Genomic DNA, 26,933 nt, shown 5'->3' with positions numbered 1-26,933 from the left:
CATTCAGCGTCATGATCAGACTGTCCCCGCTTGGGTGACAAAAAGACAAGCTACATCGAAGCCCTTTGTTAGAGTGCCTTACACTCTCCGCAGAACAGAAACAAAATAACCTGTTATACAGTGAGTCACAGACACAGTGCTCAAGTTCTGTTGCACACACACACACACACACACACACACGAGTCCTGTCTAAACCAGGTCTTCTTTGTAGCAGCTAGGCCCTGCCCCTGCCTGTTGTGCTCAGCTGAGCTCAAACATCTCTTGTCACCTGGAGCTTCCCGGTCACTTCTCTGGCTCTCCTCTCCTGCTCAGCTTTGTTTCCTGGGAGTCGTTAAAGTCTCCTGCCACTGCCATCGCCACTGCTACTGCTACAAGCTCCTTGCTTTCATGGTTTGGCAAAGTATTGACTGCCGTCACCGTGAAGGGCCAGAGCTTCTGCTTTCCTCCATCGGTCCAAAATGGGAAGATTGATTGTTGTAACCGACCAAATCATTGCAGCTTCCTCCACCTCCAAAGGTGCTTCCATCATTGCCAAGTCCATGAGAACCCTCCCCACTGCCACCAAAGCCACCACGTCCGCTGAAGTTCCTGCCCGGCCCAAGTTGTCATGCCCCCCAAACCACCACCGCCAAAGTGTCCCGAACCGCCCCGACCTGGCTTCGACGGGGCTCTCCTTACTTCACGGTTGTGGCCATTCATAGTGTGGTGTTTCTGGAGGATGGTCTTCTCTACGGAGTCACGGTCATCCAAGGTCACAAAAGCAAAGCCCCTCTTCGTGACCCTGCTGCAATCAGTCATGACTTCCATTGCTTCAGTTTTCCCATCTTGCTCAACGTAATCTCGTAGGCGGTGCTCTCCGTCTCTCCTTGATGTCACAGACAGAGAGCTTTGTCACGGTGACATGGGCGCCTGGTCTTCCACAGTCTTCTCGGGAGACAGCCCTCTGGTTCCACAGCCCTCCCATCCGCCTCGGGTGGCCGTGCATTCGTGGCTGCATCCACGCCCTCCGCCGTCGAGTAGGTGACAACCCAAAGCCTCCGGAGCGCTGGGTGTTCAGATCGCTCATCACACGCAGTCTGTGAGCATCCCCATTGCTCCAAACAGCCCCGCAGACTCATCTGTTGCTTCACAGCTCAGCCTCCGATACGAGCTTCCCCAGCGGTCCGGGCTCTTGAGGAGACTCTGATGTGGGCATGAGGTGTGGAGAGCAAAGGCCAGAGATTCAGAATGCCCGGGTCGGTAACAGGTGATCCAGAGGGATGGGACACCCCTCCCCTGGCTTCCTGCTCCCCCCGACCTCCTCCCCTGAATAGGGGGTTGGCATGGAGGAGGTCACCAGGAGACGTGATGTCTCGAACTTTAATTGAAACTGTTCCATTGGACCTGCTGTCCATTCATTTGCCCACCCAGTCATCTGGCATTTTCTAAACTTCAGCCCAGCCCTGTGCTGAGAGGCCCCCAGCCCAGGGAGGAGCCCAGAGCCTGCACTCCAGGTCGGGGCTCCGTGGCTTTGGGGAAGCCCCATCATCCTGGAAGGAGACCAGGTCCACCATAGGCAAAGTGCTCGGCTGCTAATTAAAAGCTCAGCCGGCCACTCAAAGCAGCAAGTTGTGGCCGCCTGCCTCCATGTTCAAGGCCGCGGAGACCCGAAGGCAGGTTGACTCTATCCTGTAGCGTCCCTGTGAGCAGCATTCTGTCACTCTGGGACTCCGACCTGAAAGCTCCCCCTCCACTGGTGAGATCCCCTCCCAGCCTTCCTCCCCTGGGTTCTCTCCCCTCCTGCCTTCTTGGAAGGGCAGCCCAGGCCAGAGGAAGAAGGATGCTTAGCAGTTGCCCCTGCGGTGGGAAAGGGGGCTGCCTCCCTCCCCCAGCCTTGCCCCTGGTATAGACTGAGCCCCCTGGCCAAACTCTACCTAGCTACAGCGGAGAGGAGAGCCCTTGGGGTGTGGCTGACTGAGACTTCTCTGGAAAGTGGGGTGACCACACCTATTCCCAGGGTGGTCGGGAGACTTGAGGCTAACTGGGGGAGGCAGCCCTTCTCACACTTCATAGATCCTACCCCCCCCCAACTGCCTACCACCACATGAGGTCTCAGGCCTTTGCGGGGCCGAAGGGATGACTCTCAGGGGCTGGGGACAGGGACCACCCTCTCCATCAAGGCAGAGGCCTCCTGAGCTGTCACTTTGATTAGGGACCTCCTGCAGGGCTGGCAGTTTCCACAGTGATGGCCACTCACAGACAGTGAGGTAAGGACCCCCTCCTGTTCACACCTGAGATGAGGCTGTCTGTGGAGAACAGGTAGGGAGGCTCCGAAGGTGTGTGTGTGTGGGGGGTGTCTACAAAGCCTCACAGCTGGGCCCAGAAGCCAGTGTTTCAGATTCTACATTCCAGACTGCACAGTGGTCCCCATCCCTCTTTTTTAAAAAAATCATTTTATTGGGGACTCGTACCATTCTTGTCACTATCCATCCATCCATCCACTGTGTCAAGCGCACATGGACATTTGTTGACATCAGTTCCCCTGTCCCTCTTAAGGCAGAGAACAGCACAGTGACAGAGGTGAAGCATCCATTTACTTTGCGCGGGGGCGGGGGGGCTGGTCCCGACATGCCCCCGGGATGGGCCATTCCATAGGCGCTCAGGACCTCAGCCTCACTCCCTCCCTGTACCCTGGTGTGTCCTCGCTGGAAGTCAGGCTGATGTCAACCACCCCAGCCTCCCTGCCTTTGCTTTTGCCTGGGCTGGCAAAGAGGGAAAGGAAGGCCCCTTAGAACCAGCCTGGTCCTCCTCTTGTCTCTCTCAAGGGAGACCCAGCCCACACAGCCATGGCGGCCGCTGGAGACCAACAGGGAGAGTCATTTCAGGAATGACTTCAGCTCTGGTTTACGGAAATGGCCAGGGAGTCTGGGGTGGGGGGTGGGGGGGTGGAGCACAGGCTAGACATCCAGGAAGACCAGAAGGCAGAGTCAAGGGATCATGAAGTTCAGGGGACAGAGGGCTGTGGCTCCAGCAGCCTTATTTGGAGGATGGGGAGGTGGGGCAGGGGGAGGGGCTAAGGGGAGCAGGTTCAGGCTGTGCCCCCTACCCATACCTTCCGTGGTCTTCCCTCTCCCCTCCAAACCTTAGGCTTCTGAAACCACGGGGACCCAGAGATCAAAGCCCCTGACCCTGAGCTCAAGACACCCCTGAGTCACTAGCTGGACACGCACGCATGCAAGCACGCACATGCAGATAGGCTCATTTCACTCCTATCAGGAGGCCCTGGAAGCCCTCCAGGCAGTCCCCTATCTCTTTAGTGTCTCCTGGGGTGCTGGTTCCCTTTCAGGGTCCCCCATATCCTGAGGCCTGTGGGTGCCCCGTCCCGCAGCCCCCAGGGCCACTGAAAGTCCTTCCTGACCTTTAAACCAGTGCCTCCTGCTGCTGTACTGAAGTGGCAGGCAAGTAAAGTGCCCACACTGCCTGGACACCCATCACGTTCCCCCCCCCCCCAGTGTGAGCCCTCCCTCCCTTGCCTCAGGGACCACCAGGCAAGGCCTGGCCTGTCTGGGTGGAGAATTAGGGGGCTTAGCTCAAATCCCTGGCCCGCACTAGACAGAGACTCCATCTGTGTCTCTGGGTGGGTTAGAGTTTCCTTCCTCCCCAGACACAGGACCTCCTTCCCCCCAGAGCCCCTTCCGAACAAACCTGTTTTCAGGAGCCACTGCTGCCAACCCCTCCCAGGAACCTTCTTTGGGGTGGGGGTGGGTGGGCATTGGCTGCTCCCAGATGACAGGTTATTGTCTGGTGGAGACAGAATGCCGAGGGGAGGGGTGGGGGCTCAAGCTGGGACCTAGCTTGGAATGCAAGACCAAGACCGGATTCTGCAGTGGGTTGGCTGTCTCCCCCCATGCCCCACCCCCCAGTCACCAGGTGGTGCTCAGGTGAGTGGAAGACCAGCCAGTTTTCCAGAAGAGGAGGAGGAGTGGGGGACGGAGAAAACAATAGAGGGGAAAGGACAGAAAAGGGACAAAGGGGGCTGGTCAGATGCAGGCATGCCCTCTGCCCTGGCAGGCATTGTCCCAGGTGACAAGTTCAAGGGTCCAGGTATTGGACTGGGTGGGGCAGGACACCCAAGGACCCCTCCCACCCTCACAGCCCCTGCTTTGTAGAAGAGTGCCAGTCTGCACCCTTTCAGCAAAGTGAGGTCAATCCCAGCTGTGGCGGCCAGCGGATGGGCAGGCTGGACCGGGAGGCAGAAAGGGGCCTTTTAGCAGCTCCTAGGGGGGGGTCTCTGTGGGCAAGGTCAACCCTCCCCTTCAGTCTAAGAGGTCCTAGGGAGGGGCCGGTCTGGAGTGGGCGTCACCTCCTGGCTGTCCTTCATCCCCCTCATCTCCACACTTCCTCCACTCACCTCCTTACTCCCCTGGCTGGGGAAGGGATGGGGCCAGGCCCCTCCCCTCCTACCCCTCCCCTCCTGCCCCTGATTCCCGGTCACTCTGCCTGGGTTTCATTTGCTCCCCAGCACTCCGTGGGCTCAGGTGGTGCTTCTGAGGGCAGAGAATGTTCTTGGGTGAGTGTGAGTGCATTGGGAGGGGTGGGGGTGGGGGGCAGAGGACCAACAGCAGTGGCTTCCTCTCCTGTCCCTAGCCCTGTCCTTGCCCTGCTATTGTTAACCCTGAAAAGCCGTCTGTGGGAAGACTCCGGTAGCCAGGTAGCCAGTCCATCTTGGTACCTCTTCCCAGGTTCAGGGCTGACCAGAGGAGCACAACACCCCCTCCCTCCCCGCTCAAGGCTGAGAACAAAGATGGGGCGGAAATGGCTGGGACCCTGGAAGTCCACGCTGTGGAGTTCAGGAGCACCACACACCTGGGCAGATGCCTCCATGGTGCTGGCTCTCACACTGTACCTTGAACCCCCTCCTTGGAGCCTCTGCCTGAGGGGTGTGCCCCCCCCATGGGGGGGGAGCTGAAGGACTTGCTAGGGCAGCAGAGAAAGAACAAAGCAGTCCAGGGCTGCTACCCAAGGCCTAGGCACTGGGTCTGGCATCGGCAAGGAGCCCTTGGTCCTCCGGGCCCTCCCCACCAGCTGGCAGCCAGCCATCACCCTCTCCAAGGGCTTTTCTGGGGAATTGTTGGGGGGCACGGGTGGGGTGATGGTGGCAAGGACCTGAGTTTGGAATGCTGGATGGAGCACTGATGGGACAAGGAGGTGGTCTCGGCCCCACCCTCCCCTCCTCCTCTTTAGCTCTATCTTCTGCCATCCCTGATTCCACGTTTATTTGTATCATTTGGGTTTTATCTGAGGGAAATGGCAACTTTCTATTATTGGACCTGTGTGTGTTGTAGTGGTTACAAGTTGGGCTGCCATCTGCAAGGTCCATAGTTCAAAACCACCAGCTGTGCTGCAGGAGGAAAATGGACCTTCTCCTCCGGTCCACAGTCGTCAGTCTCAGAAACCCACAAGGGCAGTTCTACCCTATCCTATAGGGTCGCTCGCTGTGTGGGCATCGACTCGGTGGCAGTGAGTGTTGGGGTCTGTGTGCCTCTGGGAGGCCTCCCCTGTGCCCCCCCCACCCCATGGCTGTGATTTGTGCATATGGATGAGCAACAGACGGACAGACACGCTCCTTGTTTGTCTCCAGGAGCTGTCTGCCCTCAGGTGCATTGATTTTCATACGGAGTATGTGCACAGCCTAGCTCCAGGCACTGTGTCTGTACCGGACCCTGTGGACACGCATCTCCCTGCGTGTACGCACGGCACATCCCCACAGGGTGCGCCTGTCCCCGAGCCCTGCTCTCTGGATGCGCCCGGAGGCGCTGCGCGGTCACTGTGTTTCTCCTTGGGCCCAGGCGGCATGGGTATTGGTCTTCTCCAGGGTCCCTCTCCGTGGACCCACAGTCAGATGGCCTGACTGGGGAGTGTGTGTGTGTGTGTGTGTGTGTGTGTGTGTGTGTGTGTGTGTGTGTGTGTGTGTCCCTGTGTAGGGCCTTTTCCAGTGATGGCAGATCAGCAGGATGGTGTCCTCACTGCTGTCACCTCCCCGCCCCTCTGGCCTGAATCCCCTGCCAAGGGCAGAGTCAACGTGAAGTAAGCTCAGCAGACAGACGTCAGCAGAGGGATGTCCCATGCTCTGCCTCAGGCTCCCGCTCGGCTGCACCCAGCAGCCTCTTTGCTGTGTTCAGTTTGCTCATTTGTTTGCCCAGCCTCACTGGGCACGGGGTGGGGGCCCTGGCCTGCGTGGAGGAGGGGTGCTGGAGACACTTGACTGGTCGGTAGCATCAGAGAGGAGCTCTCTCCAACCCCCTGCCTGGCCCCTTTTGGGGTGCAGATTGGGGGCGGGATGGGCTGTATGGTGCTGTTTTCTGTCACACGTGTGTAGGCAGGAGCCTGGAGCAGGGCAGTCCCCTGTGTGCGCCCTTGCTGGGTGCCCCCACCTTCCCCAGGAAGCTCTGCCCCACTGCTGAAACGCCCTTTCCCACCTCGGCCTCGACCGACCCCCGAGGCCCCCTCCCTGATCTCAACTCACTTTGTAGGGAACTGAGGGAGCCCCTCTTGGGCGGAGGGAGAAAGGTGGGATTTCCCATCCCGTCCCTCCCCTCCCACTCCCGGGAAATGGCAGTGCTAGGCACTGAGAGAGGAGGCTGCCTGGCGGCTGGTACCAAGCAGGGGGGTGCTGCCGGCCCCGCCCCGCCCGGGACCCCAGCCCAGGCTGGCTGGCGGCTGGCGCCTCTTCACCCCAGTTGCCACTAGTGGCTGCTGTCGCTCAGCGCAGAGCCCAAGGAGACTGCGGCCAGAGCGTCCACCACTCAAGATGGTGGCTGCCGTGTTTCTGTGAGTGTGTGTGGGACGGGGGGAGCCGGTGGGGCTGGGAGCCCGGGCAGGGCGTCCCCTTCCGGAGCTGCTGGGCAGGGGCTGGCAGACGGGAGTGGGGGTCCCTAGGTGAGGGCAGAGGGTGGCAGGGCATAGGCCCCCCCAAGACTCCGCCGGACCTATCCCAGGGCTTCTCCACCACGCGCCCCCCAGAGGAAGTTCCCCAGCCCTCCCGTCCCAGTGCCGGGAGGACCAGCGTGGGGGAGCAGGGGAGCCCCCACCTCACCTCGGTTGCCCAGAGGAGGGTACCCCACCCCTACTAGAGTCTGGACATGGACTTTTCCGAGTGGGGTCCCCGACTAGAGGGACCCAAAAGAGAATGGGGAGGAGGTGGGGAAACAGGGTCCTGGAACCACATAAATTCCATTTGAGGTTGATGGGCTTGGGTGGGCATAGGAGACACAGCCCAGCCCACAATTGTCCCAGAGGCTGCTCAAGTTACACCGCTCCCACCTAGCTGGCCAGGGTGTGGAGAGGCCAGTGACTAGGGAGCCTCCTGGCCACCCTTGGTCACAATTGAACTGATTGGGGGGGGGGGGATCAAACTGCTCCATAAGGTTTTCAGTGGCTGATTTGGGGAAGCAGAGCACCAGGACTTTCTTCTGAGGCACCTCAGGGTGGACTTGAATTTCCAGCCTTTTGGTTAGCAGCTGAGTTAACCAGGAAGGTGGCCGGGTGGTACCCGGGAGCTTGGTCCAGGGTGACCTGGTGCGATGTGTGTAAGAGTAGCCAGCACGGATGGTTCTGAAGCTCTTGGACGGTTTTGAGGGTGGGAAGCAGGAGAGGAAGAGGAGTTGGCATTGGAGGCCCAGGCATGGCTGAGAGGGAGAAAGCCAGGCAGGGGACACGGGGTCTCAAAAAGGAAGAGGAGGATGTGGCTGGCAGTACCCAGTGTCACTTAGAGTCGAGGGAACAGGTGCAACAGGTTTCTCCGCCATCTGGCCAAACAGTGCCCTTTTCCTCACAGGGAAGAGGCTGCCCGAGGACCCACTCTCCTTCCCTTGTTTCCCACCCGCGACACACACACACACACACACACACGGTACCTGGCAGTCATTGCTTCCTCACAGAACTAACAGTCTCAGAAACAAAGTTTTTCACGTGAGCCCAGGAGCATGCATCCTTTTATTCTGTCATCCAACCCACCTGCACTGACACCTTCCTCCCCAGCACGACACAACACGGCACTGAAACACACACGGCATGATGTGCTGTGGTAGTGGAGTCAATTCTAACTCACGTGACCCCGCCTGTGAGTGCAGGGTAGGACTGTACCTGCCCCCCCCCCTTCCGGGGATTTCAGCTCTGACCCTTCCCCTTTCTTCCGAGAGGCTTTTGAAGAGATGGGCAGAGACTCGGGCAACTCACCCTGTTGGGCTAGTAGGAGCCGAGCCATGCCCAAGGAATTGTGGGAGACGAGGGGACTGGGAGGGGAGGGAGGGAGCCAGGGGAAAAGGAGGGGGCAGGAATGGCAGGTACCCAGGATGGAGGTGGGAGCAGGTGTGTGCAGCCACAAAGCCTTTGGAGTTGACTGAGCAGGCAAGGGGGAGGGGAACGTAGAGGCTAGAGGGAGTCTTGTTGACTCCTGGGACAGTAGGTAGACTTTGGTGGGCACCACGGGAGAGGTTCAGCAAAGGCGGGACACAGCTGGACTGGCTACTGAGTGGGGACAGGTTTGGGGAATGGGAGGCCCATGAGCACAGGGTCTCAGGGTAGCCCTCAGGGTCAGCAGGCTTGGCCTCTCCCTCTGCCACAGCCACAGGCCAGTTGTGGAATGTTGAGCAAGACCGCTGGAATGGCTGAGCCTTGGGTTCCTCCTGTCCAAAATGGGGAGAGGGCCGCCCTCCCAGAGCACTTACAGGAGGGACCTGCCCCCTCTCCCCTCATGGAGTCACTGTCAAGTGCTAGTGCTGTCTCTACTCTGCAGATAAATAGTAGTTACCACTGGGGTCCCTAGATTAGGCCACAGAGGGGACCCCTGGAGAGGGATTAGGAGGTGGGGGTGGCAGCTTTGAGCCAATGGCATACCTAGCCATCTCTTGAATGGCCCAGGGGGTGGGGGTGGGGAGGGTGGGGGGAGGAAGTGAAGACTGACCAGCAAGCTGCCCTCAGTTTGGGGTCACCCTCCCAGAATCACACTAAGATGGGAACGGTGGTGTGTGTGTGTGCGCGTGTCCACGGAGGGTCGCTCCCTAGAACATCGGTTCCTGTTCTTGTTCCGAGACTCAGGAAGCCGCTGGGTCCTGTGAGACCTTCTTTCTGATGGCAAATATGATAGTGGTGGGGGGATCAGGCAGCCCTGTAGAGGCAAGAGGTCTGACTCTCAGCCCTGCTCCAGTCACCCATCATCTCCCTGGTAAGATGGGGCTCCATTGATGCTGCCTGGCTCCGCTCTGACGTTTGTTTCCAAGTTCTGAGCTGCATCACAATCAAAGCCAAGGTCCTGGCTAGGAGGAGGGCCCCCCTGGGGGTGGGTAGGAGAGGGTCCAGAAGGGGGGGGGGGCAGGCCTTCATAGAGTTTGAGATAACGCCTACTCCCCACAGCCGACCCCCCCTTTCATGAGGTCCAGTCAGCTGGGGAGGGCTCTGTAGGCAGTGTGAATCCTGTCACCCCTCCACAGTGGACCCCCTAACGTCGACTCTCCTTGTCTCTTTCATCTCCAGCCCCCCACCGGTGGAGCAGGACTAAGCTTTCCTGAATAAGTTAGCCTGGTGGGCTGCCCTCCCTCCTGCCTCCCCCAGTCCCCTGACCAAGGAAGGTGCCGCTGTGTGTGTGGGGGAGGCTGGGGGGCGAGAGAATCTGGGTGGGGGTGGGAGGCACCCTGCCCAGTGAGCAGGAATGGTGCCCCCTGGGAAGAAGCCCGCCGGAGAAGCGTCGAACTCCAACAAGAAATGCAAGCGCTACTTCAATGAGCACTGGAAAGAGGAGTTCACCTGGCTGGACTTTGACTACGAGCGGAAGCTGATGTTCTGCCTCGTGTGCCGCCAGGCCCTGGTTCGGAACAAGCACGGGAAAGCCGAGAACGCCTTCACCGTGGGCACCGACAACTTCCAGCGGCATGCCCTGCTGCGCCACGTGACCTCGGGAGCCCATCGCCAGGCACTGGCAGTCAACCAGGGCCAGCCGCCTTTCGAGGGCCAGGCTGAGGGAGGAGGCGCCTACCCAGGCCTGGCGCCCACCCCCACCTCTCGGGGTGTCAAGGCGGAAGTTGACCCTTCCAAGATGGCCGTGTTGACCACCGTGTACTGCATGGCCAAGGAGGACGTGCCCGATGACCGCTGTTCCGCCCTGCTTGAGCTGCAGAGGTTCAATCTGTGCCAGGCGCTGCTGGGCACCGAGCACAGCGATTACTACAGCCCCAGGAGAGTGAGGGACATACAGGTGGGTGGCAACCAAAGGCACGGGGAGGGAGCTCACCACGCTGGCTGGGCACAGCCCCCAGTCGGCCAGGCCCTGCCCGCTGCCCACCATGGGCCAGGGCACTTCATTCATACTCTCACCCAGCAGCACCTTCCAAGGGCCTACTAGCTGCCGGGTCCAGCTCCCTTCATGGCCAGGGATGGCCCACTCCTAGAACCTTCCGCCCGCCCTGCCATCGAGTCGATTCTGACTCGTCGTGATTCTTATAGCTTAACAATGGAAATTAGCTTCCAACTGGAAAAATCAGGACATTGTGTCTCAAAAAAAACCAAACACCTAGATTTGGGACTCTGATCACAAAACTGTATGGCGTCCTGGTGATGCAGCGGTTAAGCGCTCTGCTAATGGCCAGGTTGGTGGCTCCGACCCACCAAGTGTGTCTGTGGGAGGGAGATCTGGTGGCCTACCGCCAGGAAGATTCATACCAGAAAACCGTGGGAGGCAGTTCGACTCAGTCACATGGGGTCACTGTGAGTTGCAATCAATGCAAGGGCACCCCGCCACTGAAAAGGGAGGCCACCGTGCTGTGATGACCAGGGCCCGCTGCACGCCCTGTGGTTTCTCCCTCCTGCTCGGTGTCACCAGGTGGCCGTCTGGGGGCATGCAAGTTGTTCCTTCTGCCCTCGGGACCAGCTCTGTGAGACGAGGGGCCAGATCTGATCCCACAGAGGTGCACACAGCCGGGACCTGGCCTAGGTAGTCAGGAGATGGGAATGAATGTGTCAGCCGGAGCTGAACCCCAAGAACAGGGTTGACTGCAGTCTGCAGTGGCGTTAGAGAGACGCACAATGAACAGCTAGTCTTCTGGGAGCCTGGTAGGGTTCTTAACGTACTTTTACATGGAGAAGCTCCCTGAGCCACACACGCCTGTGAGGAGCCTGGGGCAGGTATTAGCCTGATTTCAGAGCTCAGGAGACTAAGGCTCAGAAAGGTGAAGTGACTTTCCCAAGATCATGCAGCAGTTAGTAAAGTTGGGCTTGGTCCCTAAGTCCACTTGGGCTTCTTCCTCCAGTCCCACCCTACCCTCACCTCCCCTACCTGACTTCCATTCTCTGGATAAGCCTAACTCTGCCCTCTCTCCCCTCTCTTCTCCGCTGCCCCAGGTGGCCCTTGCCAGTGTCTTGCACACAGAGGACTGTCAGCGCCTGAAGGCATCCCCTTATGTGGGGCTGGTACTGGATGAGACCAGAGACTGGTCGGAGTCCTCCAGCCTGGCCCTGTTTGCCACTTCGGTGTCCCCCTGTGATGGCCAGCCTGCCACCACCTTTCTGGGCAGTGTGGAGCTGCAGGAGGGTGAGGCCACCGCCGGCCAGCTCCTGGACATCCTGCAGGCCTTCGGTGTACCCGCACCCAACCTGGCCTGGCTCAGCTCCAACCTCCCTAGTGACCGCCTGGAGACAATGGGCCTGCAGCTCCAGGCCGCCTGCCCGCTGCTCACTGAGCTACATTGCCTCCCAGGCCGGACAGACCCCAAGCCCCCTGCATACCTGGGCGAATACGAAAGCATCCTAGATGCCCTGTTCCGCCTGTACAGTGGGCCTAGCGCCCACATGGTGCCCGAGCTCAGGGCGGCACTAGACCTCGCAGCGATAGACTTGGCGGGGCCGAGGCCAGTGCCCTGGGCCTTGGTGCTGCCTGCAGTGGAAGCAGTGGCAGAGGCCTGGCCTCACCTGGTGCCCACCCTGGAGGCCACAGCCTCGGTCTCCCCCACTGCTGGGCCACTGGCTCTCGCCCTGCGCCAGTTCACCTTCGTGGCCTTCACCCACCTGCTGCTGGACGCGCTGCCCTCCGTGCAGAAGCTGGCGCTGGCCTTGCAGCCTGAAGAGCCGGACTTGGCTCTGCTGCAGCCGCTGGTGATGGCAGCCACTGCCGCGCTCCAAGCGCAGCGCAGCTCCGGCGGGGCCCGCCTCCAGGGCTTCCTCCAGGAAGTGGCGACCTCAGGTCCCCAGGAGGAAGACGAAGATGGGGCGGACAGTCGCTGCACCTACCGCGGCGTGGAGCTGGCCGGCTACTCCGAGGCAGCCATCCAGGACTTGGAGCGGCTGCGGTGGGCTCTCCTGGACTCCATGCGGACAGGACTGCGGGACTCTTACCCCGGGCCCTCGCTGGATGCTGTGGCCGCCTTTGCCACCATCTTCGACCCCCGCCGCTACCCGGAGACGGCCGAGGAGCTGGGCGTGCATGGCGAGGAGGCGCTGCGCCTGCTGCTGCGCGCCTTCGCGCCGGCCGTGGTGCGCCAGCGCGCGCTCGGCGACTTCGCACTCTTCAAGCGCGTCGTGTGCAGCCTGGGCTTGCTGGGGCCGCGCGCGCTCTGCGCCAAGCTGGCCTGCGCGCACTCGGAGCTGCACGAGCTCTTCCCCGACTTCGCCGCACTCGCCGCGCTCGCCCTGGCGCTGCCCGTGGGCGCCGGCCTCCTGGACAAGGTTGGCCGCAGCCGGGAGCTGCGCTGGTGGGGGCCGGCTGGGGGCGCGGAGGGCCGCAGCGGCCACGTGGTGAAGATCGCCGTGGACGGGCCGCCGCTGCACGAGTTTGATTTTGCGCTGGCCGTGGAGTTCCTGGAGAGCGGATGGGGGGAGGGCCTCACGCAGCTCACGTGAGGGGGACCACCCCTTTTCTCCACCCAGCCAGGCAGGGGCCCGGGCACCCTCTGGGCTGAGCCACCCCCTGACCGTGGAGCAGCTCCGCAGCTGACCTACTCACTAGCCAGCCCGAGGAGTGTGGCCTCCGTCCACTGTCCACGCTGATTGCTTCTCACCAGTCGGTCTTGTGGCCTGTGAGCAGGAACCTGGGCAAGTGGGCAGAGGTGCTGGGCCCCCGGAGCCGGGCCCCTCCACGGCTCCTGTGTTCTACAGAGTTTCTCCTGGTCTTGGTCCAAGTATTGGTACTAGAAGAGTTTGGTCTTGGCTAGGAGAAAGACTAATTCTTGGGGAGGGGAAGGGGGAATTGAAGGGAAGGAAAGAGGGGTCCCTCTGCGCTTGTGGATGGTCTGCTCCTGGCAGTATCTCTGCAGATGGGGCTGGGGACCGGGAGACACAGCACAGCACCCCCTCTGTGCTCCAGGGCACAGCTATGGGGGTGGGGGGTGGGGCAGGAGGCCCCACCCCCTGCCCCAGTAGGCCACCTGAGGGCTTTCCTGGACTTGACTGTGTATATGAACATCAAGATATAAATGCAAAATAAATCTCATGCCTCTCATAGTGTTAACACCTATAAACCCAAAAGGACTTTCCTAGGTTTGGAAATGACAGGATCTAAGGAAATCCAAAATGGACTGAATTTCCTTCTAAAAACCTTTTTTTTCCCCTCCCTCAAAGTCTAGTTGTCTTCAGACTTCCTAGCCCTCCCTTGCCCTTGCCTTTCAGACCAAAGACACCCGGACCACAGCGCTGTCCTGCTGCCCATGAGGACTGACGCTGGGCCTTTGGACGGGTTTTTGCCTCCTGGGGGAAAACAGTGGGGTCCAACCAGAGCTGGGGAACACGCTTCTTCAGGACCCCCACAGTCTTGCAACTGGCTCCTGTCAGCCCGGCTGTGAATGGAGTGGGGAAGAGGAGAGGGACAGAGGGTGACAAGGGAGGGCCCTAGCCTGTCCCCAGCACCCCGGGTGTGGTTTCGTACACAATAAAGTGGAACCCCAGCACATCTTGCATCCTCCATGTGTGTGTGTGTGTTGGGGCCCCACCCTGTTCTGTGGCTGGATTCCCCCCTGGGAGGCTCATTTTCTGTTGCCCACCGATGGGGAAGAAACCCCCCCCCAAAACTCAACCTATTGCCATCAAGTCGATGCCGACTTGTAGTGACCATAGAGGACAGGGTAGAACTGTCCCTGTGAGTCTCTGAGACTGGCACTCCTGGGAGCAGACAGCCCCATCTTTCTCATCCAGAGCAGCTGGTGGTTTCAAACGAGTGACCTTGTGATTAGCAGCCCAATGCATAACCCCTAGGCCACCTGGGCTGCTGCTATGTGGGGAAGAAGCATGGTAACAGACGACAAGACCCAGGAGCCCTGGGCTCATTTGGGCACCTTCCCTAGGAAGAGATGGGCCTTTCTCCCCTGGCTCTCCTTCCAGGCAGCCCATCCAAGGTGGCTGGAAGGCCAGGCGGCTCCCCACTTCAGACCCTGCCCTTCTTCCTCCTGCTGCAGGCCCCGCCTCCAGCGCCCTCAGCCCCCTGCTGGCCTCCCTGCCCCTGCCTGCCAGGCCTCTGCAGCCCCCGCTGGACTTCAAGCACTTGCTCGCCTTCCACTTCAATGGCGCCACCCCGCTCAGTCTCTTCCCCAACTTCAGCACGGTATGGGCTCTGTGCCTGGGGGGGCCTGCAGCCAAAGGGGGGTGGGCTGGGCAAGTGGGCTCAGAGAAGCTGGCTCCAGGCAGCTGACCTCCCTAGGAGCCCGTTCCCCAGCATCCCCCCAAGGGCTTAGGTACTCCCCAAACAGGGACCCCTGGCCCCTCTCTCTTCCCTAAGCTAGAGAACAAATATGGTAGCACTCCTGCGGCCACAGCTGCTGGCCCTGTGCGGCCTGTCGCCTCTAGTTTCATTGAGTGTTTGTGACCGCTGTGTGTCTTGTGCAGTTTGGGTGTGCTTTGCAGTCTTAGTTTGTGTCTGCGCAGGTCTTTGTTATTTGTGTATGTGTGTGTGTGTGTGTACATAAACAATTCTTGTGTGCCTGTGTATCTCAGGGCTTTGTGGTCTTGTGGGTGTGCTGTGTTCAGGTTTGGTGTCTGACCTCAGTGTGCTTTTTTGTGGCTTGGGAAGGGACCAGCAGGAGCATTGCTGGTGTAGTGAGTTACACATTGGGCTGCTAACCACAAGGTCAGTGGTTCGGACCCACCAGTCACTCTTCAGGGGAAAGATGAGGCTGTCTGCTCCCATCAAGATGTAAACATCTCGGAAACCCAGCGGGGCAATTCAGCTCTGTTTCACAGGGTCACTATGAGTCAGAATTGATGGTGGGAGAGCAGTGAGTGGGATTTGTATTTCTTTGTTTTGGGCGTGTTTTCGGGGGGAGTGTGGGGTGGGATTGTGAGACCCCTGTGGTGTGTGCCACCCTTGTATGGCAGGAATGTGTGTCTCATTCTCTGTGTGTCTGTGGTTTGTAACTGCCTGTGCGTGCCCGGATACCAGTCTGTGCATTTCCCTGGGCGTGTGGGTGTGAATGGCAAGGGCAGTGAGTACAAGGTATGGGGAATATCCTCTCCCCCTCTTTTGTTATTTTATTTTCCCCCTCTTTTGTTTTAATTAAACAAAATCAAATTGAATCATCAAGAGATCTGACACTGTCCTGACGAGTTGGCCGGACCTTGTGCCTCAGTCGCCCCTAGGAGTCACTCCTTCCCCACCATTCAGGGGTATACTGGGGTCCTGAGGCTCTTTCCTGGCCCAGGACATTTGGGGAAGGCCATCATTCCAGGGCATGGTCCCTCAAGGACTATGGTCCTGAAGTGCTGGGACCGGCCCCCATTCTCACCCCTCCCTCACCCCCAGCCCAAGTGCTGTGAGGATTAGCACTTTTTCTCTGCCCAGAGAAGTTACCAGAGCCACGTTCCTCTCCGACTGTTCATCTTGATAAGCTTAGATGCTTTCGGCTGGTCACCCAACAACCCAGGTCTCTGAGAAAGGGGGTTCCAGTTGCCAGATGAAAACCACAACGAAGAAAGGCAAAGAGCCCCACAAATTAACCTTTTGAAGGAATGAGCCCACTACTCCTGGAAGCCTTGGCCACGGCTTTCTCTCCCCAGAGAAGCTGATAGAAATCACTGGCCCTGCCTCCCTGTCACTGGCCCTGGCTCCCTGACCACAGCCCAGATGGGACTTTTTCCAACAAAGAGGAGGTCCTTTGACTCTCTCAATTCTTGGTCCCAATAGTTGTGATTCTTGTGACTGAGGGTGGGGGGAGAAGACCCCCGAGGGGCAGTGAGAGATGCCCAGGTGACCACCAGGCCCACTAGATCCTGGAGGTCACCCTGACCATCCCTCTGCCTCCAAGCAGAAGCCCAGCCTGAGATAATGAGCTTCAGCCACCTAGAGAAGCAGCTGTGTCTTTTTCTGTGTCTCCCACTCACCAGAAGACAGTTCTTCCTAGAGTCTGACCACAGTCCTGCCTCAAACATCTTTAATTTGACCCATCTTTCCCCGACTAGACTGCAGAGCTATTGTGCATCCCCACCCCACCCCCTTCACAGATGGACCCGGTCCAGAAAGCTGTCATCAGCCACACGTTTGGGGTCCCCTCCCCTCTGAAGAAGAAGCTCTTCATTTCCTGTAACATCTGTCACCTGAGGTTCAACTCAGCGGTGAGAGGGACTGGTGGAAGCAGGTCTGGGCAGGAAAAGTGCTGGGGACTGGGTTCTTCCGGTCTTGTGGGGAGGAAGGGGGTGAGGGGGGTGGTCGCTAGGAAGGTGCTCCTGACCCCTGAACCAGTCATCCCTTTGTCCGGCTCTGTCCCCTTTATCTAGTTCCTCAAGCCCCTGCTGCCCAGCTCTGCTCCCCTGGGCGCCTATTTCCTTACCCATGCCTCTCCGTGTTCTGGTTCCCTCCGCAGAACAGGAGACCACTTCCCCCACTCTGGCTTCTGCTCTCAGACTTCCGCTCACGAGACAACTCATGCCAGAGAGTTCTCCAAGCACATTTGCATGTATAGACTGTATATGGGTCCCTTCACTTGATTCGTTCCCACCACCCACCTGTGAGCCCGATGGGGGTGGTGTCAGTTAAAGAAGCGGAAGGAGAGCAAACTTCAGTGACTTGCTTCTGGCCGGTGAGCAGCAGAGCCGGAGGTTGAGCCCAGACCCAAGGTCTCCCTGCCATGGGCAGGCGCCGGAGTAGCCCAAGCCAGCCTCCAGGGGAAGGTTTCCTTTTGCAGGCAACTCTGGGGGCTTGGGGAGACTCTCTCCACAGGCCTGCTATGGTCAAAAGGACCCGAGGAAGGGTCTGCAGGGTGGGGTCTGCTCGATGGGTGAGGGAGGGAGGCTGGGAAGCAGCCAGCAGGGACCTTTCTTGGTTGATGGAGGAAGGGCATGACAGGCCAGATGTGGGGGTCCCTGCCAGGCTGTGAGGTCACAGGAGTTAGAGGGACAGAGCGAGAGGGCTCACAGGGAGGCGCTGTGTCGTGCTGGCTCCCTGGCAAACAGCAAAAGCTACCTGTTGGGAACATGAACGGAGGGATGCTTTGGGGGGATCCCGGCAGCCCAGAGTATAGAGACCACTGTTTTTTCCATATGCGCACCTTTAAGCCTGGCCATTCACACTGATTGAGCACCAACTGTCATATCCTGGGCACTTGTCCTTCATGTCCCAAGTGAAGGCCCCCAAGTCTGTGTGGCAGGTCTTGTCATCACCGAGTGTCCAGGTAAGGAAACTGAAGCTCAGAGAGGGGAGCTGACCTGTCCAAAGGTGCACAGCAGCTAAGTGGTCGGGTGAGACTGTGAAGGCAAGGATGTGAAGGCCTCTCTTGGCCTCTGAGCATGCTGCTGTCGGGACCCTGGCCACCCCAGACCACCCCCTCCCTCCCTCCCCCTACTGGGTGCTCCGAGCCCCGCCTCCCTCCTTCCTTGCCTGTGGCCAGAGCTGGCACATGGATGAGGCAGGTGGACGCAGGGAGTGAATGGTGACACTGTGTCCTTCCTTCCCCCTTCCCCCCCCCAGAACCAGGCTGAAGCACATTATAAAGGCCACAAACATGCCAGAAAAGTCAAGGCTGTGGAGGCCGCCAAGAGCAAGCAGAAACCACAAACCCTGGCCCGAGATGGGGCGCTGGTGTCCCCGACCCCGACTCCGGTCAGTGGAGCCCCTGGAGAGCCGCAGAGCACAGGTCAGTTCTGTACTCTTCTCCACGCTCTTCGTCTCCAAATCCGGTTTCCAAGGAGGGGTGGAGAATTCGGCCCCTGGATCTCGCTTGGGCTGTATTCCAACACCCCCCCCAATGTCTACCAATGGGAAAGGCGCCCAGGAGGGACATACCCAGATCAAGAAAGAGCCTGGAACCACCAGCCCAGAGCCCCCGTTGGGCGTCCTTCCCAGCACCGCTACCCCCAGAGTAACCACACTCTGACTTTTCTCAGCAAAGCTCCCCTCCTCTGCTCTTGGTGTATCGCACTGTACGTGAGGTTGCGTGTCAGCCGCTTTCGCACATCACCGAGGTTCCTCCATGCTGTTGCGTGCGTCTAGGGTGCATCTAGGGTGTTTTTACTACTGTGCTATTCCATTGCATGAGCACACCACGATGCCCGCCTAGACTCCTGGTGATACTCACTGCCATCGATCCGTGCCAACTCATAGCCGCCCGGGAGGGCAGGGTAGAACTACCCCCTGTGAGTTTCCAAGCCTCATCTCGCTCCCTCAGAGTGTCTGCTGCTTTCCAATGGTTGACTCTGCAGTTTGCAGCCATTCCGTCACGGGGTTTCCGCTGCTGTCAACAAACAGTCCCTAGCCCCCATCATCGCATGTGGGTGTGGACCGGGCTGTACCGTGAACAGCCTAGGCTAGAACACATCTTTGGGGTCATTTCCGTGTATTGAGCCATTTGTAAGTCATTGTGGAATGTCAGAGCTCCTGGGGCTTTAGGAGACCACCCGTTCATTATTAGGATTTCAGATGGGGAAACTGATGCCCACGTCTGCCCCCTGAGTTGGTGGATGGGGCATTCCACACAGGCCATTCCAACACCAGGGAGCCTTTGATGACCACGCCACCCGCATTGTTGGGGCCCTGTGCGCTGACCCAGTGTCTCCCCTCTCCCAGCAGCCCCTCCTCCGGGTCCCCCACACCAGCCACCACTGACTCCAGACCCCACGCCCAGGGAGCCGGCCCACTCGGACCTCTTGGACACCGCTTCCTCTCCCTCTTCTTCCTCCTGCCCACCCTCCTCCCCAGAGCCTGGACGGGAGGCACCTGGGCCCGAACCAGCCACTGCTGCAGTGGGGAGCAGCATGAGCGGGGAGGGCAGGACAGAGAAGGGGCGTCTCTATTGCCCCACGTGTAAGGTGACTGTGAACTCCGCCTCCCAGCTGCAGGCTCACAACACAGGTGCCTGACAGCCAACAGCTGGAATTGGGTGGATGGGGGGGGGGAGAGATAGAGATGCTGGCCCCTATCAGGGGTGGGTGGGCAGCTGAGTGCCTGGGTGTTTCACTCAGCTGTTCCTGGGTGGGCATTCCAGGCTCTGCCCAGTAATCCCTAGGGAGGGGAACTGGGAAGAGAAGGGGTGGGGGAGCCGCAGCAAGAACTGAAGGCCCCAATCCTCCCAGGGGCAGGAGTCCTGTGCCTCCAGATCCCCTTGGGTGGGAAGCAGACAAGAGGAATGGGGTGGAGGGAAGGGAGGTTGGCCTGGACTCAGGGGAAGGCCTTCCCGGGCAGCTGCCTGACAGAGAGGAGAGGGGAGAAACCCCTTCCCTCCTTTGGAGGTCTCCTCGGCCCTCACTCCCCACCCCCCACCCCGCCCCCAAGGGTGCTGACAGCTTGGCTTCTCTCCCCGCAGGAGCTAAGCACCGGTGGATGGTGGAAGGGCAGCGAGGGGCTCCCCGAAAGGGCCGGGGCCGCTCGGGGCCCCGAGGAGGAGGAGGGGTTGGCCACAAAGCCAAGCGAGTGACAGCGGCCCGGGGGGCGCGGCGGTGCCCCAGCCCCCGTTTCCACTGTGCTCTCTGCCAGCTGCAGGTCAACTCGGAGACCCAGCTCAAGCAGGTGGGAGAAGGGGGCGAGGCGACCGGGGAAGGGGCGGGGCGGGGCGAAGGGCCAGCGCGGGGCGGGGCGAGCAGCGCAGGCCGGTCCTGGAGGGCGGCGTGAGGGCTCCCGGAGGGCCCAGGCCGAGTATCCCTCCCAGGGTTCCTCCCCTCCCCCCATAAGCCCCCGAAAGTGTGTTGGGGGTGTGAATTATGGGCAGAGGGAGGAATGGTAGGCTAGGCTGGGGTCCTTGGGCAGCCACATCTTCCCAGTCCGCCTGTGTTGTCTGGTCTGTCCGTCAGCACCTGAGCAGCAGGAGGCACCGCGACCGCCTGGCCGGGAAGCCCCCCAAGCCCTCCAGCCCGCAGGGCAAGCTGCAGAAGCACGCAGCGCTGGCTGGGAGCATCCTCAAGGTAGCTGTCTCTGCCACCCCCACCCCCCGCGCCCCAAAGGCTCACAGAGGGGGCGGGCAGGAGCCGGCTCCTTCGCGATCCGCCCGCAGGAATTTCCGGGGAGCAGGCGGGGTGGGCGGACACCTCCGGGAGCCCGCGTCTACCCCTCCCTCCGGGCAGGAAGACAGGTGGGGGAGAAGGCCCTTTGGAATGGGGGTGGGAGGGAGGATTTAGGTTTGCCAGGGGAAAGGGCACTTCTATCCGGGCGGCTGCACTCCGGGGGGGCGGGGCCTCTGGGATCAGGGACCGTGCCTCTCTCCCTCCTTTGTAGTCAAAACTGGCCTTGCAGAAGCAGCTCACCAAGACGCTGGCAGCCCGCTTCCTGCCCAGCCCGCTCCCCACCACGGCGGCCATCTGCGCCCTGCCGGGCCCACTGGCCCTTCGGCCGGCCCCCACCCTCTTCCCCGCTCCCATCCTGGGCCCCGCTCTCTTTCGCAGCCCCGCGGGAGCCCTCCGCCCCGCCACGGGACCCATCGTCTTTGCCCCCTATTAGCAAAGGGGACTCCTGAGGAAGTCGGGGCTGACTTTTCAGAAGCTGTGGCCCCGCCTCTTCCTCTTTCTGCCCCCCCTTCCTCTCCCCTCCCCGCGGCTTTAATTTTCTACATTCACAGCCGAGGGGTTCTGCCCACCAACACAGGGCTGGGTTAATCGGAAGGGCAGCAGCCCCTCACTTCCTGTCTGGACTGGGGACCCATTCCAGGATCTCCGCTGCCCTCCCCCAGCTAGTCCCAAGTCCCCTGCAGGCCCAGCAGGGAAGCTGACCGAGAAATCCCAGAGATCTATGCAAATTCCAGCCTCCCGCTCCTTGGTGCTCAGTGAAACCCTTAACCCGTGTGCCTCTCTCTCCTAGCTGGGGTTGGCTGAGACCTCCACTCCCCGCTGGGGAGGAGACCCTCCCCCATCTATGGAGAATTACTGGAGATGTGGGATGGGGGGGTCTCTAGCTGGAGGGAATAGTTCAAGGGTATCTGAATAAGGGGCCTGGTAACAGGATGTGTGTCAAGGGGGCGTGGAGGGGTTTTGACCTGACTTGGGAGCCTCTGGCCAAGCATTGCTAAGGGGACAGAGGGGCCAGGGTTGTTTAATGAAGGGTTAGGGCAGGAGGTGAAAGTGATGTTTTGGTTGGGCCCAGTTTTAATAGAGGAAGTGTTCAATCCCACTAAAGCTCTCCCCAACTTCTCACGGATTCCCCTGAACCCCAGCTTTTATGGGATGTGTAGGGGGTGGGACCCAGGAAACACATACACTCCTCCAAAAAAAAAAAACCCCACTTGCTATGGAGTTAATTCAGACTCAGAGACCCTACAGGGCAGGGTAGGACTGCTCCCCGGAGTTCCTGAGACGTGAAATCTCTGCTGGAGTTGACAGCCTCCCCACTTTTGCCCAAGGAGTGCTGGTGGGTTTCAACTGCTGACCTTGCCATTAGCAGCGCGACTCACCACCACCAGGGTTCCCCATGAAGCAAGCCTTGCTCTGCCCTGCAGCTCCTCACCCCCAGCTGGTCCCAGCACTGAACTCAGCCCCCAGCCCCCCACTGTGAAGTTGAGTGTTGGGACCCAGTTCCATAGTCTCTCAAGACCCATCTGCAAGCTGTCAGTGACCTCCTCACCCGACAGGGACTCTGCCAGCACCCACCTCTTTTTCTTTTTTGAAAGCTCCCCTAATAGGGAAATCACGGGGGAGGGAAGGGAGACTTTTTGATAACAAGCAGTTGTGGTTTTATTGTGTCCAATCCATCAATAAATGAACCTTAAGCTGGAGCCTCTGTGTCCTGCCTCTGCTTGTCAGGCCCAAAGTCACTGGTCGCTGCCCAGCTCTGCTGTTCGGGGGGAGAAGGAGCGTGTACTGGAGGTGGCCAGGCTCATGTCACACCTCTGCTGGGGGTGCACGATGGCAGTTAGGACCGAGGCACAGGACGCTGGAGGTTATAAGCTCACAGGTCTTTAGAGCCCTGGCAGGCAGCCAGTCAGCTCCCAGGGGAGCTGCAGGTGGTTGGCCTGGTTCTGTTCAGGCATCTGAGGTACGAAGGGAGGGCCAGAGAAGCACCTTGCCCACCCTTCACCCTGGCAGCAGGCATATAAATACAAGAAAATGATAAATAGATGTCTAGTCAGTAGCTTAAAACCACCACAGGAAGAAGGGGTTAAGGGCCAGCCCCCACTGGCAGGCTTGTTGGGCACTGAGTGTCCACAGTGGGAACTGAGGGCGGATAGTGCACTCCTGCCCCCTGGTGGCTGGAGGGAGAGGAGTGTCCCAGCCTCGCTGGCTGGTAGGCATAGCACCTTGGAGAAGGAGAATCAAGGGGTACAGTCACAGATGGCCCCAAGCCAAGGGCAGTATAAAAATCAAAGAGCTGGAAAGGATCTGAGAGATCATCGAGTCCATTCCCAGCACCTGAAAGATGAGAAGATGAATCCCAGAAAGGGGAGAGGCCTTCCTAGGTCCCCAAGCCGGTTGGAGACTCCAGCAGTCATCATTCCGGCCCACCTCAGCCCACGGGGGGGGGGGCCCTTCTGCTTCCTGAGCAGGAAGAGAAAGAGAAACCACACCCGGGAGGGAGGAGTTAAAACACTTCCCTGGAGGCCAGGACAAGAGTCAGGGTGGCCGATGAAGTGGCGCTCCCTAATGCCCATGCACACGGGCACACGTGCACATCCATAATGCCCAGACCATTTTCCGAGAGTCTAGGCTGGGGCTGTGACACTGTGTGTTGCTGACTGGGAAGTCTTGGGGTTGGGGACCCTGCAATAGGAAAGAGCCTGGACCGAGCACTTCTGAAGAGTTGCTTTGCTTCTGCCTGGGAGAGGAAAGAGGAGTACTAACCTACAGCTGCCCCAGGTCAGTGGGCCAGATATGATGAACATGTGCATTGGCTGGGAAATGTGTGTGTGTGTGTGTATGTTTAATCTACATTACTTCCACTTCCCGAGACCCTGGTCCAGTTGGGAGCTGCCCTGCTGACTTGGGGAAGAAGCCCTTGCTAAGCAGGGTAGGGGGGCTGGAAAGGTGGTGACAAGGTGGCAGCTCTTCAGCCATCCAGGGAGCCACTGCCCTTGTTCTTGCGGCTGAGTGGGAAGGCGGACTTGCTCTGGGGCTGGGTCATCCTGCTGGCCAGGTAGACAAAGGGTTCCAGGAGGGAGCGGCGGTCGGCCACCGATACCTCCCACAGCTTCACCTTCTCTGACTTGGCCCAGTGCTGAGCCACATCTGGATCCACCCGCCGCTGCTCCTGCAGGTCGCACTTGTTGCCCAGAACCACGATGGTGACCTGGGGGAGAAGGGCCATTCAGATCTGTGGGTACATATTACACAGCAACGACCTCGGGAGTGAGGGGTGGGGCTGCTTAGCCCCTGGGGGTTCTAGAAGGAAAGTTTCAAAGGCAGGTGCCTGATTCCGGCCGGACTCAAAGCCAGGGGTCTGCCACCAGGAGGGAAATGTTTTTTTTTTTTTTTCCTCCCTACTCTTTTCAAATTCTGGCCTCCAAGACTCCCTCCGGGAATTCCCACTTCAAGCCCTGTATCACCCAGGCTTGCTCACTACCTGCAATTGCTTAGTGGCTCACTAAACTGCTGTAAGCACTCCCAGAATGTCTGCAGCGTAAAGGGGGATTTTGTAGAACAGAAGAACAAACCGTCACAGGTAAGAGCGTGACACTTTTTTGAAAGGAGACTTTTGGAGCCTCGTGTCTTAGGTCAGGGGCCTCTTAAGTGGAGGGGATACCTCTTTGGCTAAGCTGCTCCACAATGTAGCCAGCTCTAGGAGTGAAGACCATCTCTGTCCCCCACCATGGGCCCTGCCCACTGCTGCTCTCTCCCATCCGTCCTCCAGGCAAATGAGTCAGGGACTGGAGTCAGGCATCCCAGAGCCAGGACAGAGCCCACGCTCCAGCCACACACCTCCTTCTTGTCCTTGGATTTGTCGATCTCTTTCTTGAGCAGCTCCACGCGCTGAAAGGACTCGCGGCTGTCTGTGCTGTAGACCAGGACGTAGCCATCAGTGCAGGAGAAGCAGTGCCGGGGCAGCTCGGCCCCGTCTCGGAGCCCCCGGGTGTCATAGAACCGAACCTGCTCCCGTACACCTCGGTCCGTTTCAATGGAGCCCACGTAGATGTCCTCCTGGGTCTCAATCATCTCAGAACCTGGGGGGGGGGGCGGGAAATGAGGAGGAGGGGGCAGGGGGCTGGGAAACAGGAGTGACTGGGTCCATTCCCACAAGTTGACCAGGTCAGACTGTGGGGGGTGGGGAAATGCAGGCAGGAGGCCAGAGCCAGAATCTGGTACAGCTGGAGCGATTTTAGGAAAGGATGTCAATCTCATGCTAACGCAATGCTAATCAAGAGGTGGCTGGGGGGCCTTTCCTCCTCTGGCTTGGCTGAGCCTCCACCCTCTGGGTTAGTGGTGAAGTTCCCCCTCCCTTCATTGCTGTAGAGTTGGGGATTGTACCAGACATTTAACTCTTCAAGTTGCAAAGCCACCAGGAGCAGCTTCCAGCCTTTGCAGGTGTGTGTGTGTGGGGGGGGGGGGTCCTTTTCCTTCCATGGCTTCTACCAGCACTCACCGACCACATGGTTTCCATAGAGGAGCTGCTCCAGGATTGAAGTCTTGCCCACTGATGCCTGGCCACAGACTACCACCTTGCAGCTCTTCCCCATAGCTAGCCCTTGACCTTGGGAAACAGAAGTACAGGGAGGACGAGAGGTGAGGAAAGAGAGGGTCAAAAAGAGGGCAGACTGCTCCTCACTGAGAGCCTGAATTCCAGGGTTTCTGCACTCTCCTCGAGGCAAATCCTCAAATCGGGAATTTGGAACCGGTTGACTTAGCCAGTGAGCTGTATTTTTGTCATCTTTGCTGTGCTCAAACAGCACGCAGCCTAGGCCTTGCTCTAGCGCAGGTGCTCAAGGAAGGATGTATTTTCAAAGGGGAGGAGTCACTGATTGAACCACCCGCCCAGCGCCTTCATGTGGGGAGGGCTAGTTAATGTCGTCCCTCTTCTCTAGCTCAGTTTCCACCTTCTAACCACAAGCTGATGGTGAAATAAACAGGAATCCTGCTTTTGTGGAGCTGCCTTAATCCACCAGGTCCTTGGGGAGACTGAACAAATCGGAGGATCCCGCACTTTCCTGTACGCTTCACATAAGAACATTGAGCTTCCTCTAAGCCCCAGTCAAGTTCATGGGTATGATGAAGAACATATAGCTACCAAGAAAGTGGAGGAAAAGAAGTGACGGAATCCGGAAAAGGGGCTTCCAAAAGCCCTTTGCTCTAGTGAGATAATATAAAAGTCCTCGGGCGGATCGCTCCCCGCGAGAAAGCCAGGCACAGAAATTCCTTCCAGAAGAGGCCGTGGGCACGGACCTGCCGACGGCCGCCAAAGGCTCCCCACGGGAGAAATACAGACACCTCTCCACAGAAAGCTCCTGGCAGAGACTGGCCCCAGCATCAGCCCCATATGGAGAGCCCCCCACGCCCCGATTAGGGGATACCCCAAGAGTTCTGCCAGATTGTTCCCCCGCCAGGGTTAACTCCCGAGGGAATCAGAAGCCAATTCCCAGCTCGGAATGGGGTCGTACCTCCCCGGGCCTTGCAGCACCCCAGCCAGGCCCCTGGAGGTGCACCGGGACCAGGCGGGGGGCAGCAGCTCGGCACCGACACCCCTCTTGCTCCCGGGCCCGTCCAGGTTCCGCCTGGCCCCGCCCCACGCCCCAGCTTCCTGCCGTCAAGACGAACTCGCGCGGCGGGGAGCGGGCGGCGGCTGCGCAGCGCCCCCAGAGGCCGGCGGGGGAACCGACGCTCCGCACCTGACCTGGGGCCGTGCGGGAGTTCCTACCCTGGCCAGATTCCCTCTGCCCCAGAACATCTTTCCCAAAGACATGCCCACCTCCGGGAAGTTCTTCAGACCCGTTGTCCCACAAGAGCGTAGGCTTGTGGGGTGTCCCCGAGGTCCAGATGTTCTCTAAAAGCTGCCATGTCACCGTAAGCCTTCGTTTACGCAGTGATTTATGAAGCGTTTTCTAAGTTATGCTGTGGCAGGTGCAGGTCTGTGTGCCGGCGGAAGTGGACCATTTAATCAGATGCAGTAGCTGTGCCCACCGCTAGAATTTCACTTTGATAGAAGAGCTGGGCAAAATCAAGCAGAAAGCAAAGGTTTTGAGAATGATGAGGGCAACAAATGTGCTTGACACAATGGATGGATGGATGGATGGATTATGATGAGTTGTGCGAGCCCCCAATAAAATGATTAAATTCAAAAACAGAGCTGGGCAAAGAAGCACGAATGGTGCTGTGCTTAAGCATTGAGCTGCTGACCACGTGGTACAAATCCACCAGCTGCTCCTGGGGGAGGGGGAGGCCACAGGGTGGGGGGAGAGATGAGACTATCTTGGGATCTTGGTGCTGCTTTGAGCTGGAATCGACTCCATGGCACTGGGTTTGGTTTTGTTTGTTATTTATAAGAGCTAGACATGCAAACCAACAATTAACAATGCAGCATGGTCAGTAGTACACAGACGTGCACGAGGACCTTACTGCTCAGTGATTCAAGAACTCAACACCCT

At 59.2% G+C, this 26,933-nt stretch overlaps 3 protein-coding genes across 3 annotated transcripts; 2 read left to right on the top strand and 1 right to left on the bottom strand.

Annotated features, from left to right (window-relative positions):
* The first annotated feature begins 6,522 nt into the window (after positions 1-6,522).
* On the top strand, positions 6,523-14,325 carry C10H17orf113 (chromosome 10 C17orf113 homolog). Its single transcript, XM_075561828.1, has 3 exons — positions 6,523-6,810; positions 9,514-10,231; positions 11,374-14,325. Exons 2-3 carry the CDS (start codon positions 9,689-9,691, stop codon positions 12,865-12,867), a joined length of 2,037 nt encoding a protein of 678 aa, XP_075417943.1. The 5' UTR covers positions 6,523-6,810; positions 9,514-9,688; the 3' UTR covers positions 12,868-14,325.
* ZNF385C (zinc finger protein 385C) lies at positions 13,340-22,132 on the top strand. The gene is made up of 8 exons (XM_075559666.1): positions 13,340-13,345; positions 14,258-14,560; positions 16,453-16,563; positions 17,915-18,080; positions 19,010-19,294; positions 19,746-19,948; positions 20,230-20,340; positions 20,651-22,132. Exons 1-8 carry the CDS (start codon positions 13,340-13,342, stop codon positions 20,870-20,872), a joined length of 1,407 nt encoding a protein of 468 aa, XP_075415781.1. The 3' UTR covers positions 20,873-22,132.
* NKIRAS2 (NFKB inhibitor interacting Ras like 2) lies at positions 22,074-26,069 on the bottom strand. The gene is made up of 4 exons (XM_075561829.1): positions 25,950-26,069; positions 24,938-25,045; positions 24,277-24,518; positions 22,074-23,647 (listed from the first exon to the last, which is right to left on the bottom strand). Exons 2-4 carry the CDS (start codon positions 25,029-25,031, stop codon positions 23,408-23,410), a joined length of 576 nt encoding a protein of 191 aa, XP_075417944.1. The 5' UTR covers positions 25,032-25,045; positions 25,950-26,069; the 3' UTR covers positions 22,074-23,407.
* Between the last annotated feature and the right edge of the window lie 864 nt (positions 26,070-26,933).

This window comes from Tenrec ecaudatus, chromosome 10 (genome assembly GCF_050624435.1).
Source record: "Tenrec ecaudatus isolate mTenEca1 chromosome 10, mTenEca1.hap1, whole genome shotgun sequence".
Classification (NCBI taxonomy): Eukaryota; Metazoa; Chordata; class Mammalia; order Afrosoricida; family Tenrecidae; genus Tenrec; species Tenrec ecaudatus.
The sequence above is the reverse complement of the archived record's forward strand: the minus strand, read 5'-3'. Positions and strand labels throughout refer to the sequence as shown.